Here is a 17,956-nt window from a genome sequence, read left to right as displayed (position 1 = left end):
CATTTCCCCACATGCTTTTGAGAGACTTGATGTATTGATTTGCAAATTTTAGCCAGGCCTGTAATGTTTTTCTGTGTAAGAAAAGGCTTCCATCTTGCAACCCTACCCCATAGCCCAGACATATGAAGAATACGGAAGATCGTTGTCACATGTAGTACACAACCAGTATTTGCCAGAAATTCCTGCAGCTCCTTCAGTGTTGCTGTAGGTCTCTTGGCAGCCTCCCTGACCAGTTTTCATCTTGTCTTTTCAGCAATTTTGGAGGAACGTCCAGTTCTTTGCAATGTCACTGTTGTCCCATATTTTCTCCACATTTTGATGACCGTCTTCACTATGTTCCATGGTATATCCAGTGCTGTGGAATGTTTTTGTACCCTTCTCCTTACTGATACCTTTCAGCAATGAGATCCCTTTGATGCTTTGTAAGCTCTCTGTGAATCATGGCTTTTGCTGTAGCAGGCAACTGAGTAAATGTTAGGAAAATCCCGCTAGAACAGCTGAACTTTATTTGGGGTTAATCAGAGTCTCTTTAATTGATGGCACGTATGTAACAAAGAAGACTGAATGCTGTAATTAAATCAAAAGGTGCTTCAACAAAGTATTAGTTTAAGGGTGTGCACACTTATGCAGCCAGCTTATTGTACATTTTTTATTTTGTATATTTTTTCCCTAACAGATTTGTTTTTCAGTTGAATTGTACAGGTTAGAGGTCACATTAAAGGTGGGAAAAGTTTAGAAATGATTTATTGTGGTCTCATTTTTTATATCACAAAAACCTGGCATTTTAACAGGGGTGTGTAAACTTTTTATATCCACTGTATAACATGCAAGTAATACTTGAAATGTTTTAATACAAATACTGTTAAGAACAAGCATTGGTTTACTTAAAGTTACTTTTTCCATTTCTTTTTTTCCCTTTTAGTGTCCTTCCAAACATTAATGATATGAAATGGGGTTAATGCCTTTCAGTCCCTAAATAAGTTTAACAAAATCAACAAAAGTCCAATTTTCTCATCCTCTTTTTCTTGTAAAGCCATATTTCACAAATGTGATCAATGCTTTATATTCTCACATTTATTCACTAATGTCTCCATCTCCCAGCCCCAGACTCTGGCTCAAATCTAAGGTACTGTGGTTTCTTCTAGTCAGCTCCATCATTTTCCTTTGGAACACTGGAAAAGGTTTCACTGGCAAAGTCTATCAGCTTTATAATCAGAAGAATGAGAAGCACGGTTCCCTTTTATTTGATGGCTCACTTTTTGTTGGACAATTTTTTGTATTTCCTCCTTAGCCTGTTCTGCATAAAAAAATGACTTTGATCCTCCTGGAAAAAATATTCTGGAAATAGCTGGATACAACAGCTTGAATCACACCTGCCTCTCACCGTTCCCTGATTGCTGGGATAAATTTGCTTCTCTTCTGCCTGGTATATGCCGAATAATCATTTTCCACAAACACTCTACTGCCTCCAGTTTTTAATAATTTGCCCTTCTGCCACAGTTTTGTCGGAATGAATTATTTTTGCAGTTATGGTTGTATCTTTACTAATACAAGTCAAGTCTGGTTTCTCATGGCCAGGTTTGGACCATACACACAATGTACCCTTTCAGTTAATAAGTCCTGCTGTGGAACAGCAGTCAAGTCACTTATTTGTGCTTTCATAAAATTAATATAGTGTTTTCCTTCCAGTTTCTCTGGTAGGAGAGAAAATCTCAGGTTTTCTCTGTGTGATCTGTCCTGTAATGCTACCATTTTTTGAAACAGCTCTTCTTGGCAGTCTCATACTGAGCCAGCCTTTTCTTCATTATGACTTCTAATTTTTGCAGTTTTATCAGTTCATATGAATAACTGTTTAAAGCTTCTTCCATTTTGTCTAGCCTTTTCTTATTTGAGTGGATATACTCTTTCAGTGTTTCATTTATTTTATTCAGCTCTAAGCACATTTGATTTATTTTCCCTCTAAATTACTGGAAACTATCCCTTATGCCAAAACTGGAACTTGGACTGCTTTTTGCCAAACAACTGCACAGTTCTTCTCAGTCATTGTTTTCTCTTCACCTTTTCTAGTTGATTTTCTTTCAGGCTCTCTAAGTTTCTTCTTTGCTGACAGTGTACTTACTAGTCAGTAACTGAATTTTACTAAAACAGGCAGAATTACTGGCCCTTATATATCATTCTAACCAAGCCTTGTTTTCTGTGATGGCATGTTGGGAAGGGGTGGACTCCAGAGGCATTCTAGAGGCAACAACATGGTTCTCTCTACATATTTTTACAAAGCATTACATACTGGATTCCTTTTCCAGGATTGGCATTCTCCAGAATCCTTATCCTTCCTCCTCCTTACAGGTAATCGACCCATATAGCCAAAAGGCCACTTCGACAGTGAGAATGATGATCATAGTACAGTTGTGTAAGTTGTACTTACCATAACAGTAGATGTGCGAATTCCTCACTGCTGCAGCAGCCGCACACACCCACCATCCTCCTATTTGTGTATATAGTTAGTTGTTGGGATTGAAAATTATTTATTGATGTCATATCTTTTAGAAGATCAGGATGTATGCACTCTACACTCTGTAAAGGCAAGAAAGTCCTGAAGATTTGTTCACTCTGGCTGCTGATTTCCCCTCTTCTTGAAGACTAGAGATGTAAAAACAGTAGCTGTAAAATGCTCTGGAGCAAAAGGATTTAGCCTATAGAGAGAGATTTCTGCATTTTTATGGAAAGTTTTAATAATGGGGCCCTGTTCTTCGGCTAAGTAAGACTATGTAAGAATATCTTAGGGTGTCTGAGTTCCACCAGAGGATAAGACTTGAAAAAAAAGTTCAAAAATCTTGTACTTAAGGACTTAAAACAGTCTTGCAGTGGAGAGATGAAAATGCATGTGGTGTGAATTGCGTTAATGACAATTCTTCAGTGTTTGTGTTTTTACATATTTGTGCTCATTGAATAAACTGGCTTAATTTGGCACTTGGTACTATCTTTGGCTCAGAGGTACCTTTTTCGTGTGTAATACTCACTTAGCCCTTAGACTGCACTATGGTGTCAATGAACCATCTCTCTGGTGTGGCAATAGAAGCCACAGCCTTCTGCACCATAGGCAAATGTGCTACAAGCTGGGTTACTGACACCGTGATGCAATGTGTTAAACTGTGGGAATTTCTCTTATCCCATTTTTGATCAGAACTAAAAGCACATTGCAAAACTCTAGAAAAATGTAACTGCTATCTCCCTGGTCATATAATTTAACCTCTTCTTAGCTTATTCTGACTCTGCTTTTAATTGTGATGCTTTCAGCATGCCAGCTCTGATATCTAGTCTATATGCAATGTATGTATACAGTGTGTTTTGTTAAGTCACTTTGTATATAATGTTATGTATCTATTGTCTTTATGCCCTCAGCAAAGCATGGATATTCATGCTGCATGCAATACATGCATATATTGTGCTTTCTATTTCACTCTGTATGTAATATTATGTATCTATTATGTTTATCTCCCAGGCTGAGACTCAAATAGATGCAATAGAGTCAGTGCTCTACACCAGTTAACAAATTTAAAATAAAAAAAATAATAATAAATTTAACACAGGTGCTTATAACATTAAGAAAATAGGCTTGTGGAATTTGAAAATTATTTTAGGAAATGAGCATCCTTCTAAGGATAGTGGTTCATTACCTAATCTATTGAATGAAATGACCAGCAATTATTTTTTGTTGTTGTTGTTGCTGCTGCTGCTAAGAAATCTAATTACTTCCGGGCAAATTGTTAACAGGCACTTTGGTATATACAGTTGTGTTCACTGCAAAGCATGAAATGGAATTTAATGGTTAGAAGTTATTTAACTGCAATTCTGAATATGTGGTTTATCTGGCATTATATTTCATTTGTGACATTTTCTGTATAAGTAAAGCCAATAGAAAGATTTCATAACAAATTACAGAGTATGTCTGCTCTATTGGAACTTAGGCTTTATGTAATGCATTGCATAGGTATTTTTTATTTCCCTAATTAAAAAAGATCAGTTTTTGACTAATGCCCAAATAGGAAATAATAGAAAAGTGGGATATTTGAACAATACATTTGAAAAAAAGTAAGCTAGAGAGCCAGATATGTTTGAATTCTTATTAGCATCCATAGATAAATGACAGTATTATTCTTATTAGCTGTTTTAAAGCTAAAATCAGTTCCTTGATCAGTTTTAAACTGATTTCATACTGAAATTAATACAGTAATGGTTTACCAAACTGGATTTTTAGTCACCTGATAATAATTTGATATTATCAGAGTTGTTTGCATAACTTTTCTCTATTCTGACAAAGTCATATAGTACAGGAGATGAAAGAGTTAGTACGTTATTAAACATATCTGATTTTACATCCTGAGTGATTTCTGGGATTCTATTACTCATCATGTCTTTAGCAGTGTTCAATGTCTATGCTGTTCACCCATTCACTTAGGCCATTCTGTCCCCAAATCCTGTCCATGCACTACATTCTGCTCAGCTCCTTCTTGATTTTATTCCTCCAGGCTGTTGGAACTTTCCTTAAAGCAGGTAGCTCTGATAACATGACAGAAACTCTCTCTGGCTATAATGAACTGACTGAGAACAGCCCAAACCAGTTAATAACTCTTCATGTGCATAAAGCTAATCATTCAGTCACTGCACCTTACATTGTGAAGGTTTATTATACCACCTTTGTGGCAAGCCAGATCTAGAAATGAATCTTGTGTTTTATACTTGCAGGCACTTTCAGGTCTATTGGTATTACTTAATGATCTAAATAAGTATGTAATTTACACATCAATTTTTTTTAAAGTTTTATCTTACTGTGTATTAAATTCAGAACATCTGTGAAGCCATTACATTAAACGGTGCACTAATGACTAGTTTAAACACAACAAACTGATTATTCACTTTGAACTTCTCTGCCCAGAATTCCACCTGATCATATTGTTTAACATTCCCTGTACCACCTTCTTGTACACAGTACACTCTGTGCAGTTTTCCAATCTTTCTGCACTGACAGACAATTCAGTTTTTTGTCTTTGTTCCATCATATGAACCTTCTTCAAATAAAAACTTGTTCTTTTCAGTTTACATGGTTTATTAAAAGGATTTATCTTTCTACGATTTCCTGACACAATTAATGGCTGAATATTTTTTTCTATTATACTTGTAGCAGCACCTTGAACAAGCGTAACGCTGACAGACTGCTAATGCTTTACATGACTCATGTTTTTTTTAACTTTTTCATCTCACAAGTCACTTTATATATTTCTAACTCCTGTGTGATCTCTTGTAACTATGATTTCACTTGGTGAACATACATCAGTCACTTTCCTTAATGCTGAATCACTAGTGAAGCCACATGTATTGCCCTTATTGCTTGTTTGTTTGTGTCTTTCGGCTTTTCCTGGTTAGGGGTCACCACAGCGGAACTCTGATCCGCTAATGATTGGCAGTAGATTTTTACGTACTGGCTTGCCGGGCCTAACGCACAACCTTCAACAAAGGAACGCCCATTCACACATGTCACTACATAGATGATGCTCTAACTGAGAATCAAACGGGCAACGTCTAACTGTGAGGCGACAACGCTACCGCAGCACCACCACCACAGTATGTATTGCCTTTATTATTGAAACTTATCTAACTCATAATCTTTAACTTGATTCTTTAACTCAGTAAAATAAGTATTACTACTTTCTGTTAGATGTTGTGCCTATGCAAAGAACTCATGGCAGATGTATATCAGATTTCCTCAGCTGACAGTATTTCTGAGCTTTCTATATCATCAGTGCAGAACTTTACCATTTGAAACTCAAATGTATTAATCTTTTAGGGTTTCATCCGCTGTGACATTCGGAAACATAATGGACTGTGCCTTTTCAGGTTTCTTGGATGTTTTACCTACACTCAGGATTAAATCAAATTTCTGCATCAGCAATTCTCACTTCATAGACAAACTAGCCCACAGTGAGAGGCTTCTTAGAGCTGTAACTGTGCCGTTTGTCAAGTGAATGACAGGAAAAACTTATCTTCTATCACAAAATAACATTTGGTACTTGATAGTAAGAATGATGAGATAGGAATTTTACTGTGTTGGATCTTGAGTTACCTGAACATATCAGAGGAGGCAGAGGAGAGAGAACTGGAGACAGGATAAATTAATGGGCTAAAAGGAATGGGATGGTTATACCCCTGAAAGATCTAAGCCTGCCAGGAACGTAGCAAGGCATTCATATCTCCAGGGTGGAAATGAAGTGGGGGTCTTGAATGAGGTCCTTGACCATGAGAGGAATTTGACCAGCTAGTATGAGAAGATACTAAAAAGGAGATAATTCCATAAGTGTCCCTAACCAAAGCAAGGGGAGTGAGAGAGAACAGAGATGCCCAGGTGAAGGTATCATTAGAAAACAGTAATGATGCCACTTTGTGATATACAGTTGGAGAACAGAAAGACACCAACGACAAAGGCATATGGGTACGTGATTTCAATGGATAGATTATGTGGAGCTGAAAGAGATGGTCAAAACTGAGGCAAGAGACCAGAAGCATATCAAGAGGGTGAACGCAAGGGAAAGAGTCAAGGGCAGAGTACTCAGGGCTATGGTCAAGGGTTTGAGGAAGAGGCAAAAGGGGAAAACAAGAAGTCCAGTATAGTTACATGTGGATGAGTCTAGCAATTAGGGCAAAAGAGAAGGCATGCAGTTTGAGGAAGTGCAGCAGAAGGAGGTAAGACGTAGGATGACAAAGGAAGTGAAGCAGTGATAGGGCTGTGGCAGCAGTAATCAGTATGCTGGGGTGTATTCTCAGGTGGATAGACCTTAGAATCTAAGAATTAATACTTCTAATCTGCTGGACGTTTGTCATGGCACATCTTCAGCAATGAATGTAGTTCTAGATGCCATACAATGAGAACAATATTACAGTGCAGGAAAGGATCTACAGAACATGCACTAACCAGAAGGATGAGGGCACAACCAAAGATTAGAAGATCTGAGACTCATCACTAGAAACTGAAAGAAACAGTGGGATCCATTCTATCAGTACATTAGATCATAAAGGGGATATATGAAGGGGTCACCCTGAATAGGAAATGGAGGGGAATGATGGAGCATATGCTGAAGCTTGTAGGGGTCAGGTCTTCATTGGATCTATGAAAATACCCCATTATGGGGAGAGAGAGTTGTGAACCTGTACAAAGTGCTACCAAAATGAATCACAAAATAACAATGCCCTGTTCCAAACACGAATTCATGAAAAAAAGTGGAGGAAGGGAGAGAAGTGAAGAATGTAGATAAGGTAGGTTGTTATAACTGTCAGCTTAGATGGGCTGTCTCCTCCCTTCACGCAAATGACCGTGGTTTCTATGTATGGTAATACAAGAATCATATTTGGAAGGAAAGGCATCATGGTCTGAGTAAAGGTATTGCAGAAAAGTATATCATGGAATGTTATAAATAAAGATAAAAGGGAACTGTATGAAACGTACAACTGGGGTCTGCAATTCACACCTAACATACAACAATATGTAGAAGGAATCTTGGGCTATAGAAGAAATAATGGGTTTGGTTTTAGTGCTGCAAAATGTGGGCTTACCAAGCATAAGAGGAAAAATGCAATATGCATGCCAGTGGCAGGGAAAAACAGCTTTTATGGACCAACTTAGATGTTATCAAAGAGACTACCTTACTTGTTAAACTAAAGAAGCCTTTTTTCTTTAGCTGTTATACCATACCGGAACAATGTAATACTTTTTAATCCTAAACAGCATGGAAACAATTCACAATTAATATTTTGTTCACCAGAAATTATTTATTAGAAAAACGTGAATGATAGAAAAACAACCTTTGTAATATAGTAAATATTGGTATCAGTAGCCAAGATAGCATCCATGCTGCCTTCAGAAGAGTTTGTGTGTGTGTCTTCTGACTGATCTGTATTGTTATAAAATATGGTTTCAGAGAGAAATTAATCCCTGCAGATTACAATTTTCAAAATTGTTTTGTTTTTCTTTTGTCATAGGTAACAAAGAAGGGATATGTGGCACATGCGCTCAGAAAAGTTACTAAGGTGACCCTCGGCATTTTAGCATCAAACCCTAATGTTACTCTGCCTGAATTTCTCATAATGGCACAACCTATTAGCGAAAACAAGAATAAAAACATACAACCTGAAAATACTACAAAGAAAATAGCTACTCCAATACCAAAAGAAAAGCTTGAACTGACTAGGTATGTAATTCAGAATTTCTAATAACACTTGGTATACACAGTTGATTTGTTTACCATTCATGAATTTAATATGTGTGACAAATTAAAATTTCCCTAAAATTTTTGTTTTGTTTTTCCTGTCCTAATTGTGATTGATTAATATATTTAGCCCCATTAGCTGTTTGAAGTGTTTATGCCCCCTGGCAACTCATTTTCATGACTATGCGAATTTACAGAAGAAAGAAAAGAAATACTAAGCTATGCCATATACAGGTCTGGCGTTATACATGGGAAAATTTGATGACCACCTATGGTACACTGTTTGTAGAGGCACTCTTTCCTTACCTATTTGTAGAGCAATGTTTCTTTGCTTTAAAAGCATAAATATATAAAGTGCCCCTACTAAAAGAAAAAGAAAACCTGCTGGCGGAACATTCGGAGTTCGAGGGGTTCCATAGGTGACTTGACATTCAAATCACATTAGGTTACGTTAATCTAAATATTGTGAGTTCACAGAAATAGTGACTTTGCAATTTTGAAATATAGGAGTGAAGCCATCTCCAGAAGTTTTATTTTTTTCCTTTTGTACAACTTTGTATCAGAATCATTAACACAAGGAAATGAGGTCAAATTCTGTAGAATTCTGGACAGAGATGAGAGGAATGACATGGTGTCAATGAGGTAAGCGTTATTACTATGTTTTATTACAATACTGCTGTTGGCAGCAATCAACCAGATATCTTGGGCAATATTTCTGGCTTTGTGATTTGTGTGGGCAGTTGGGATGAGGGAATGGACTGGGTAAGAAATATTATTACTGTTTTTATAGTGATCAACCAGCTGTTTTGCGCAATAGTCCTGATTTTGTGATTTGTGTGGGCAGTTGGGAAGACAGGAATGGTAAGGTGAGAAATATTATTTCTATTTTTACAATAATGCTGGGAGTAATCAACCAAATATTTTGGGTAATGTTTTTAGCTTTCTGATTTCTGTGGGCAGCTGGGATGAGGGGAATGGTGAAGTGAGAAGTATTGCTACTGTTTTTATAATAATCATTTGTGATTTGTGTGGGAAACTGGTATGAGGGTAATGGCGCTATGAGAAATATTATTATGTTTTTACAACAATGCTGGCAGTGATCTACCAGATATTGTGGACAATATTTCTGGCTTTGTGATTTGCGTGGAGAGTTGGGATGAGGGGAATGGTACCATGAGGTGTGTTATAACTGTTTTTACAGTAATGTTGTCAGTGATCATCCAAAATTTTTGGCAATTATTTCTGGCTTTGTGATTTGTGTGGGCAGTTGGGATGAGGGGAACGGCACAGTGAGATAAGTGTCATTAGTATGTTTTGCAATAATACTGGCACTTTTCAAACAGATATTTTTGGCAATATATTTCTGGCTTTGTGATTTGTGAGATCAGTTGAGACGAGTGGAATGGAGCAATGAGAAAAGGGTCATTACTATTTTTACAATGATGCTGGCAGTGACCAGCCATATAATTTTTGTAATATTTTTATGTCTTTCTAATTTGTGTGGAGCAACTTGGACTGGAATACTTTAATGTGTGGTAACTTGAACTTGTTTATTTGGACTGAAGAGATGAATTAATATTACATGGCCATCAGATATTGTGGCTTTAACTGCTGGGTTGGCTTGGCTGGATGAAAGTAACTGATCTTCTTGTCTTTGATTAGTTTAAACAGTCACTATTTGGCTATGAAGAACTAGTGTGTTTAGTGTGCCTTTGTGAGACGTAAGATGGACTACTTTACTGGACACCTGATAAGTACAGACAGACAGAGTAGGAATAGCTGATGTGGCTGTCTTCTGTGGAAAAATGATTAGTTGCCTGCTGCTGTTCGCTTAGTGTTTTGACTTTGCAGGACTACTGGGATTATGTGAAACAATGTACAACATTTTAATGTGTGAGAACTGTTTATTTGGAGCAATAGTGAAATATATTACACAGTCATTCTCTTTTATCATAGTCATATTTCTGAATTGTACATAGAAGTTGCTATAACTGTTGGTGTTTTTTTTTCCTGGATAAATGTAAATGACCTGGTTGTCTCTTGCTCAGTTTAACAGGCATCTGTCAAAAAATAAGGGAAAAATGCATCACACACAAGACTGCATAAAAGGATTTTGACATGGGCTTAGTAATCACCTCAGCCCTGAACCCTACCTAGTCTAAAACCAGCCCTACTTATGGGCGTACACAGAAGGTCACCATACTTGTGTGTGTGTGTGTGTGTGTGTGTGTGTGTGTGTGCGCACCTCTGGGTGGAGGTGCTGGTGACATCATTATTTAATTTTCCTCCCAGTTCCTCACTATATAGTCTGTTGGTCTGGGGAAAGTGTGATCATTATTTCTTTAACTTTCCTCACAAACTTCAGAGGGGTGCACAGGGGGTCACTATAGCTTGTATAGCAGCACTGCACTGTCTAAAGAAGTAACAAGTCCGAGACATTATGCAATAAGCATTATTTTTTTTTTTCATTTACCTTACAATGAGACAGTTGATGTGTATACAGATAATTATTTGGTGGGAGAGTAAATAAGCATGCTGTTTAAAATGTTTGACATCAAATATGTTATATTCAATTTACTTTTTCATTTTTGTCCCAGTCTGACATCTAAAGGGTACACAGAACATGGCTGCCTTTTGGAGATAGGGGATGAGGAAGCATATTGCATATAAATATGATAGCAGCAGACCAGCAGCTTGAAATGACTATAAGTATTTGTGCCTTAATTTTAATCCCAGTTTAACATCAGAGGGGAGATACACAGAAAGCGATTTCCTATGTTGAGGTAGAGGGGCAGATACTATACCTATATATGATATATGTATCCTCACAAGCATTCGTCTTCTGAGTTTATTGTAAACTGGTGTTTGGTCAGCTTGGAGCATTAAAACACGGATGCAACTTATTTCTTCCTTAAAATAAAAAAAATTAATATTGAATTTATTTCCCTATGCATAAAGTACAGTTGTGTGAGTAAACTTACCATAACAATGGATGTTCGAAATATCACTGCTGCAGTAGCCTTAGCTAAATGGGTCATATCCTGTCAAGAATATAACATCCGGCCAGCTTCCAAAGCCTCAGGATACCTTCCATGCACCTAAACTGTCAGGCAACAAGCTGAGCTAACTAAAAGACAAGTATAGGTGCCAAGTCCTTTAGAACTTAACTGCCATTGTAAAGTATACTCCTCTAGGACTTTCGAAGATCGATGGTTGACTTGTACTGCTCCTTTGCTGGGCAGATAGGTTCCCATTGGGGAAAAACTTCCATTTAATAATGATGTTTATTACTGACACTTTCCTCTTCTGAAAAGTTATTTTAAAGCTAGGAATTTGTGTTTTAATGGATGTCTTAAGACTGTATTGTACTTTTAAACTGCAGCATTCTTTTTTTCTGCCAGTTTAAAAGTTGTTTAAAGTAAATGAAAATCATTTTTTCCGTACAGAATGTGTCTTTGCTTTGTGAGGTGGGCAAAGTGTTTTAAAATGCTTTTTATTTTAAATGTCTGTGAAAAACGTGACTTCTAAAAACCTTTTCTTTTTGTGCTTGTTTTCCCAGGGAACAAAGCAACATTTTCGTTTTTTCCATGGAATAGCCTTGTCATTCACATGGTCAGCCCTTCTTTCATCCACTAAAAGAAAAAGTTAAACAAATAGCCTTTGCCATTACAGCAGACTAGCAATTTTCCTCAGCCACAGGTGGGTGACTCTGCTGTGGCCATTAGTTGTACCTCAGGCCTCTCATCTTTTACCTCACATCTCTCTGGTGTAGCACCTACAGCCACTATGGACCAGGGGTTAGCCACATCCTCTGTGACTGCTGGGGTCCCCTCAGTGGGCAAGACAGAGCCACTCTTGTCGGTTCTGGGAGAGAGAACAGGGAAGGCTTCCCTGTTTTGTCAGAATGTTGTACCCATCCCTGGGGAAGTTACTGCTGATGTCATTAATAACACTACTGGTTCTATTTTTCCTGACAAAAAGAAACAAAAACTTAAACATACTTATAGGATGATGGGAGGTTACTAGGCTACCTGTCCCAGCCCTTAGAAGCCTAGTCAAGTTCAGCATGTGTTCACAAGGGTGTCTGCTTCAGACAGACACTAAAATCAGCACCTATTGCGCCTGTCCAAGAGGGACACAGGTGGAAACTCAGGAGTGGATTTCCAGTTACCCATGCAAGTGTCCAAATTACACTTAAATAGGGCCAATGAGGAGGTTTGTTTAACACAAATAGGAAGCTTGTTCCAAAGGTGGGGCAACCTCTGTGAGACAAACCTGTCTGTCCAGCAAGTTCTGTTGATGTCACATATCAGGTTAAGGTCCTTTGAGTGAGAGATCCATGTGCCATTTGACTTGCGAATGTGCACCATTTCCATTAAAGCTAAGTTAGAGAGTGTTCTATATGCAAGGCACAGGTCGCCTCTCAGCAGTCTGGATGACACAGAGCAAAGTGACAATGAGTTCAGTCTGTCCGCATAAGACAGATCTTGAAGACCCTGAATTTTCTTTGTAAGAAACCTTTGTGGTCTCTTCAATTGCTGCAGGTGTTTGGAAAGGAACACACTAAAGGGAGCATTATACTCTATTACTGGTTTGATGAGGGAAGAGTACAAGGGAGTTATAACCTCTTTTTTTCTGGAGGCAATGCCCTCACTTATGAGATGAGCAATATAAAATGCCTTTCTTGCACAGTGGAGACATGGTGATCGAAGTTAAAGCTGTTATCAACCTGCCTGCCCAGATCTTTCACCACTGACTTTGTGCTTATGGTATTGCTATTGATGTGGCAGTTTGCAGGAACATCATCCTTGCAGAAGAGGGTTGATAATGCATTTTTTTGCATTAAGTTTAAGACCATGACTTTGGCACCAGTCATTAGTCTGCGTAAGACCTTCTTGCAGGATAATGACATCGCTAGGGGTTTCAATGATCGCTCCCAGTTTGCAGTCATCATGAAACTTTGTCAGCCACAGACCTTTAGTTTTAGCCTGTACTTCAGAGAAGTAGATCGTCAAAGAGTAAGGCTCCCAGAACCGATCCCTGTGGAACACCACTGGTTACGGGTCTGCTGGAGGAAGTGGAGTCCCCCTAGTTTGACTGTATGATCAGTGAGCCAGTTTGCAACCCACCTGACAATATATAGGCTGATACCCAGCGGGTGAGTTTATCAATGATGCCTGAGTGGAGAATTGTTTCAAAGGCCTTGGCTAAGTCTAGGTAGGCCATATGCACAGATTTTCCCTCATCTAGGGCTTTGGTGATTGTCTCAAAGAAGCCCATCACATTTAGAAGGCATGATCTCCCCTTAACAAAGCCAAACTGGGTGGGGTTGAGTGTTTAGAGATTTTCTATATCTTTGTTAATAAGGTCTCTCCCTTTTTAATTTCTCCAAATCTTTTGGGTTTCTAATACCATGATGGGAATGGACCCCATTCCTAAGTCAAAGTCCGATTAAAGTTCATGAAATTAGTATTGTTTTACTCTTTGATGTCAGCCAAAAGTGTTCTTTGCAGCACCCGCAATGTGCCCAGTAATGACTCCTCCTGTAATTCATATAGAGTTACATGTATTGGTAACGTATCTAAATAAAATTTATGACTCTGTTTTATAAGACTCATTGCTCCTACAGCTATTGGAACTATTTGGGTATCTTTCTTCCACACTGCTCTTGTTTCTGCTTCCAAATCCTGATATTTTATAACTTTGTGTCTCTCTGCGTGCAGGACACTGTAGTCACTGGGTGTGGTGATTTCAATGATCAATGCTAACTTTTGTCTTCTTTTCCTGGGCCACTGTATCTGGTTTTCTAACATCTGTCTTTTGAACTGTTAGTAATAGATGATCCCATGTGATGTAGACTTCATAATTTTCTATGATGCTTTGTGTCTCATGTTTCCAGTGTTTTTCAGCCACTTCAACACCATAATATTTGCACAATCCCAAGTGCAGCACTCTTGCCACGTTATTATGCCTTTCAGTATACAGTCCTTCTGCCATTAGTATGTCACAACCAGAAACTAGGTGTGTGACAGTTTCCCATTCTGTTTTACAAAACCTACATTTGTCTGTTTCTCCCACATGTTCAATGGACTTTGTAAACCAACTTGTAAGTAGCAAACTATCTTGTGTCACCAATGTTAACCTTTCATCTCTTGATTTGAATTCACCTCCCCTTAACCATTTCTGCGTTCATTCCTGATCAACATGAGGTTCTTCCAGAAGTTTTCTATACTTGCAACTATATTTATGCATTTTTCACATTTCTTGCCTTTTCATCTGATCCTTCACCTTATATTCTTTCTTTTGTTTTTTTGGCACATTCAGTTGCTGCCTGATTTTTATCTACTTTTGGTTTGATTTCCATTCCTGCTTGATGCTGGTATGCTTCTGTTAAGTTAAGCAAGGAAGTCATGTTAGATTTATCCTCCTCATGTTTCAAAACTTTTACTACATTTGGGTCTCGTGAGGTCAGCAGATATGTGTGTGGAGTACCATGATTGCAGATCTATACATGTAATCAATTTCAAGGAGGTCTATCCCTCCCTCGGAACAGGAAATATATAATCTTAGTACGCACTGTTTTTTATAAATTATTTGGTGAGCATGAAGCATACTTCTTGTTTCAATATCTAATCTATCCAACATGTTTTGGGGCCAATCACTCCAAAATTGTAAGTTAGGACAGGAAAAGCGAATGTGTTTATAGCTTGGAATTTGTTCCTAGATGTCAATGCTGTTTTCAGGATTAATTTAAGTCTTCTAAAATATTCCTTACTAAGTTTTACTCGCATTTGTTCATGTTTTATTGCTGATCCCTCATCAATTCCCAAGTAATTATACACTCCCTCTTGCTCAAGTTCTTTTATATCACATTCTTGTCCCAAACTGATGTTTTCATGGTGCTGCAGTTTTCCTTCTTTAAAGGTTGCTTTTGCACATTTATCAAGACCAAATGACATTCTAATATCTGAAAATGTTTTGATAACCTGCAACTGTGGTTTCAATTCCTCATTTGAAGAGCTCTACAGTTTTAAATCACCAACAAAGAGAAGATGACAAGTTTTTAGACTTTGTTGTTTTCTAGGAGCCAAATTATAGCCATGGCCTAAGCTGTTAAGTAAACAGCTTAATGGGTTAATGGCAAGGCAGAACAGCAACAGTGACAGAGAGTCACCCTGGAATATCCTCCTTTGAATTTTTATCCCAGGGATAATAATTTGTCCTTTATCATGGCTTAATTGTAAAGTGGTCTGCCATTGTTTCATGGTCACTGTAATGTAGTCAATCAGTGTAGGGTGTATCTTATACATTTTTAAGTGCTCTGTTATCCATGAACGTAGGATACTATCAAATGCTTTTTTGTAGTCAATCCATGCCATACTTAGATTCTTTCCCTTTTTACAGTTCTCCACTATGACTTTATTTAACAACAAATGATGCTTTGTTCCATAGGACTTTCTTTTATTGCCCTTTAATTCTTCTGCCATAATTGAGTTTTCTTCTAAATGACTATAAACTGTCGGCATCAATTCCCATGTATAGTTTTATACGTCATTGGAAGGCAAGTTATTAGTCTATAATTTTTGGAGTAGCTTGCAGGCTCACTCTTAACTAAGAGCATTGTTTTAACTGTTGTTAGCCAGACTGGTGTCTGTTCAGGGTGTGCATATAAATAGTTCTTACTCATGGCTAGATCTTCATGCAAAGATGTTAATACATTTAACCAAAAGTTAGGTACTGCATCTGGGCCTAGGATTTTCCAGTTAGAGGCTTTTCTTAACTTTGTTTCTATCTCTCTGGCTGTTACTTCATCCCATTTCATATCCTGTACCTTTAAATTTCTTATGCTTTATTTTACTTCTTTTATCCATTTTGCGTCTTTGTTGTGTTCCACAGGATCTTCATAGATACTTCTCCAAAATGCATCTATTTCTTCTTTTTTGGCAGTCTTTCAATTCCTTTTACCTTGTTTCCCAATTCTCTATAAAACTTTTTTGGGTCATCACTAAATTGCTTATTTTGTATTCTTCCTTTATATTTATCTATGTATCTTCTAAGTTTTTCTGCCTGTGCTGACATTTTTCATTTATTTGCGATAGTGCATGATAGATCCTGATATGTTCTAATACTGTACACTGCTTTTATCACATCTATCTTTCTTAGTATTTTTGTTGATCTATTACCTCTTCTATAGTCTTTAAACAGTGACACTTGTCTTAACTGCTTTATATTTTTCTCTATTCGATACTTCCATGATGGTATTCGATTTCTCTCCTTCCTTTGTCTTACTACCCTGTGCTCTTGTGGTAGAACTTTATCAGTTATTAATTTAGCTGCACAGTAACATATCCTGTTCATTTCTGTTATATCACATGGATCTCTATGGAAAGTTTTAATTACTGTGTTCATGTGCTTTATCAGATTTCTGACTTTTTGGGTTTTATTAACCTTCTGCAGTCTATTTCTTTCATTGATTTTAATATATCTTTGTCCATTAAATCAAGCAACTCTTCCCTTAGTTCATTTTCTTCCAGACTGAGGGCACATCCCTTGTTTTCCATTTCCTGCGAACATTCTATAGAAAGTTATGTAGCATCTTCCTGTTGCACTTTCTCATCAATTTCATCCTGTGTCATCTGTTGCTTTGTCATTTGGGAAATCGCTGGCCTATCACTCCTCAACATTGACTGCATCAGAGTTTCCACAGTCTCCTGTTCCTTCCCTTGCTGTCTAGCTTCAAGTGAACTTTTATACTGGTCACCTGTGGAAGGCTCCAAATTATCTTGATATGGTATCTGACCAATTGTTTCCTGTTCCACTGGTTTCCACTTAATTTGGATATCCATTGCTCTATCCTGTTGTGGTGCTTTCTGCATTAGATTTTCTACACTGAATCTTTCATTTTGCAGGTGCTCCATAACCTCAGTTTCTATTTCTTTAACTTCTCCATTACTAATCTTCTTTTCTACTTTAACTCTTTGTCTTCTTATTTTTTGTATTGTAAAGTTTTCCATGTCTGGATTTATTTGCCTGTATTTCTCTTCAAATATCTTTGGTGCTGCTCTTTTTGTATTGGACAGTCTTGCTTTCTCCTTTGCATAAATATCACACCATATTAAATCTCTCTGTCTTTCCCATGTGCATATTTCTTTTTTATACTTTTCAAAAATATCTAGATTTTGTTATTTACATTTTCGCACTTCCTCAGATGCTTCTTTTTCCAAACAGATCAAAGTTTCCTGATCTATGTACTGTTTTTCAAAAATCTGTTGTATTAATGAACACAATTTTTTATTTGAAGCTTCTGACAGTTTTTCCTGTGATAATATTTTTCTTTCCTCTAATTTATCTCTTAATCTCTTTGTATATCCTCTGTCTGGAAATTGTGGGCTTTTTACATAATAGTAACAATTCATAATTTCTTTCTTATCCTCAGTAGTCCACTCTATCACCTTTATGGCTCTTCTTTGGCCTATCAGTTTTTGTGATTTTGTGGACTGCTTCTTCCTTCTACAATGGGGGGCATCCTCCCCCTGGGCCTGGCCTAGCCTCATTGTAGGAATGTTTCTGGACTTTGATGATTCTACACTGTCATTTTTTCCAGTCCTGGCACCAGTGTGCCTACCAGGCTTGGGCACAAAATAAGGTCCATGATGAATCATTCCATGGTCTTGAAGATAAGACTGGTGAGGCTAATG

General features: G+C 37.5%; 1 protein-coding gene across 1 annotated transcript in view; it reads left to right on the top strand.

Moving 5' to 3' along the window:
* LOC122811495 (protein FAM71B-like) overlaps nt 1–17,956 on the top strand; it is a 703,144-nt gene that overhangs the window by 468,922 nt on the left and 216,266 nt on the right. Inside the window, exon 3 of the mRNA XM_044083371.1 lies at nt 8,032–8,240. Within this exon, the coding sequence (XP_043939306.1) occupies nt 8,032–8,240 (209 nt within the window). The remainder of the gene's footprint in view (nt 1–8,031; nt 8,241–17,956) is intronic.

The sequence above is a fragment of the Protopterus annectens genome, chromosome 9.part0 (genome assembly GCF_019279795.1).
Source record: "Protopterus annectens isolate FY-2018-M chromosome 9.part0, PAN1.0, whole genome shotgun sequence".
Classification (NCBI taxonomy): domain Eukaryota; kingdom Metazoa; phylum Chordata; order Ceratodontiformes; family Protopteridae; genus Protopterus; species Protopterus annectens.
This window is presented reverse-complemented; position numbering and strand designations above follow the sequence as displayed.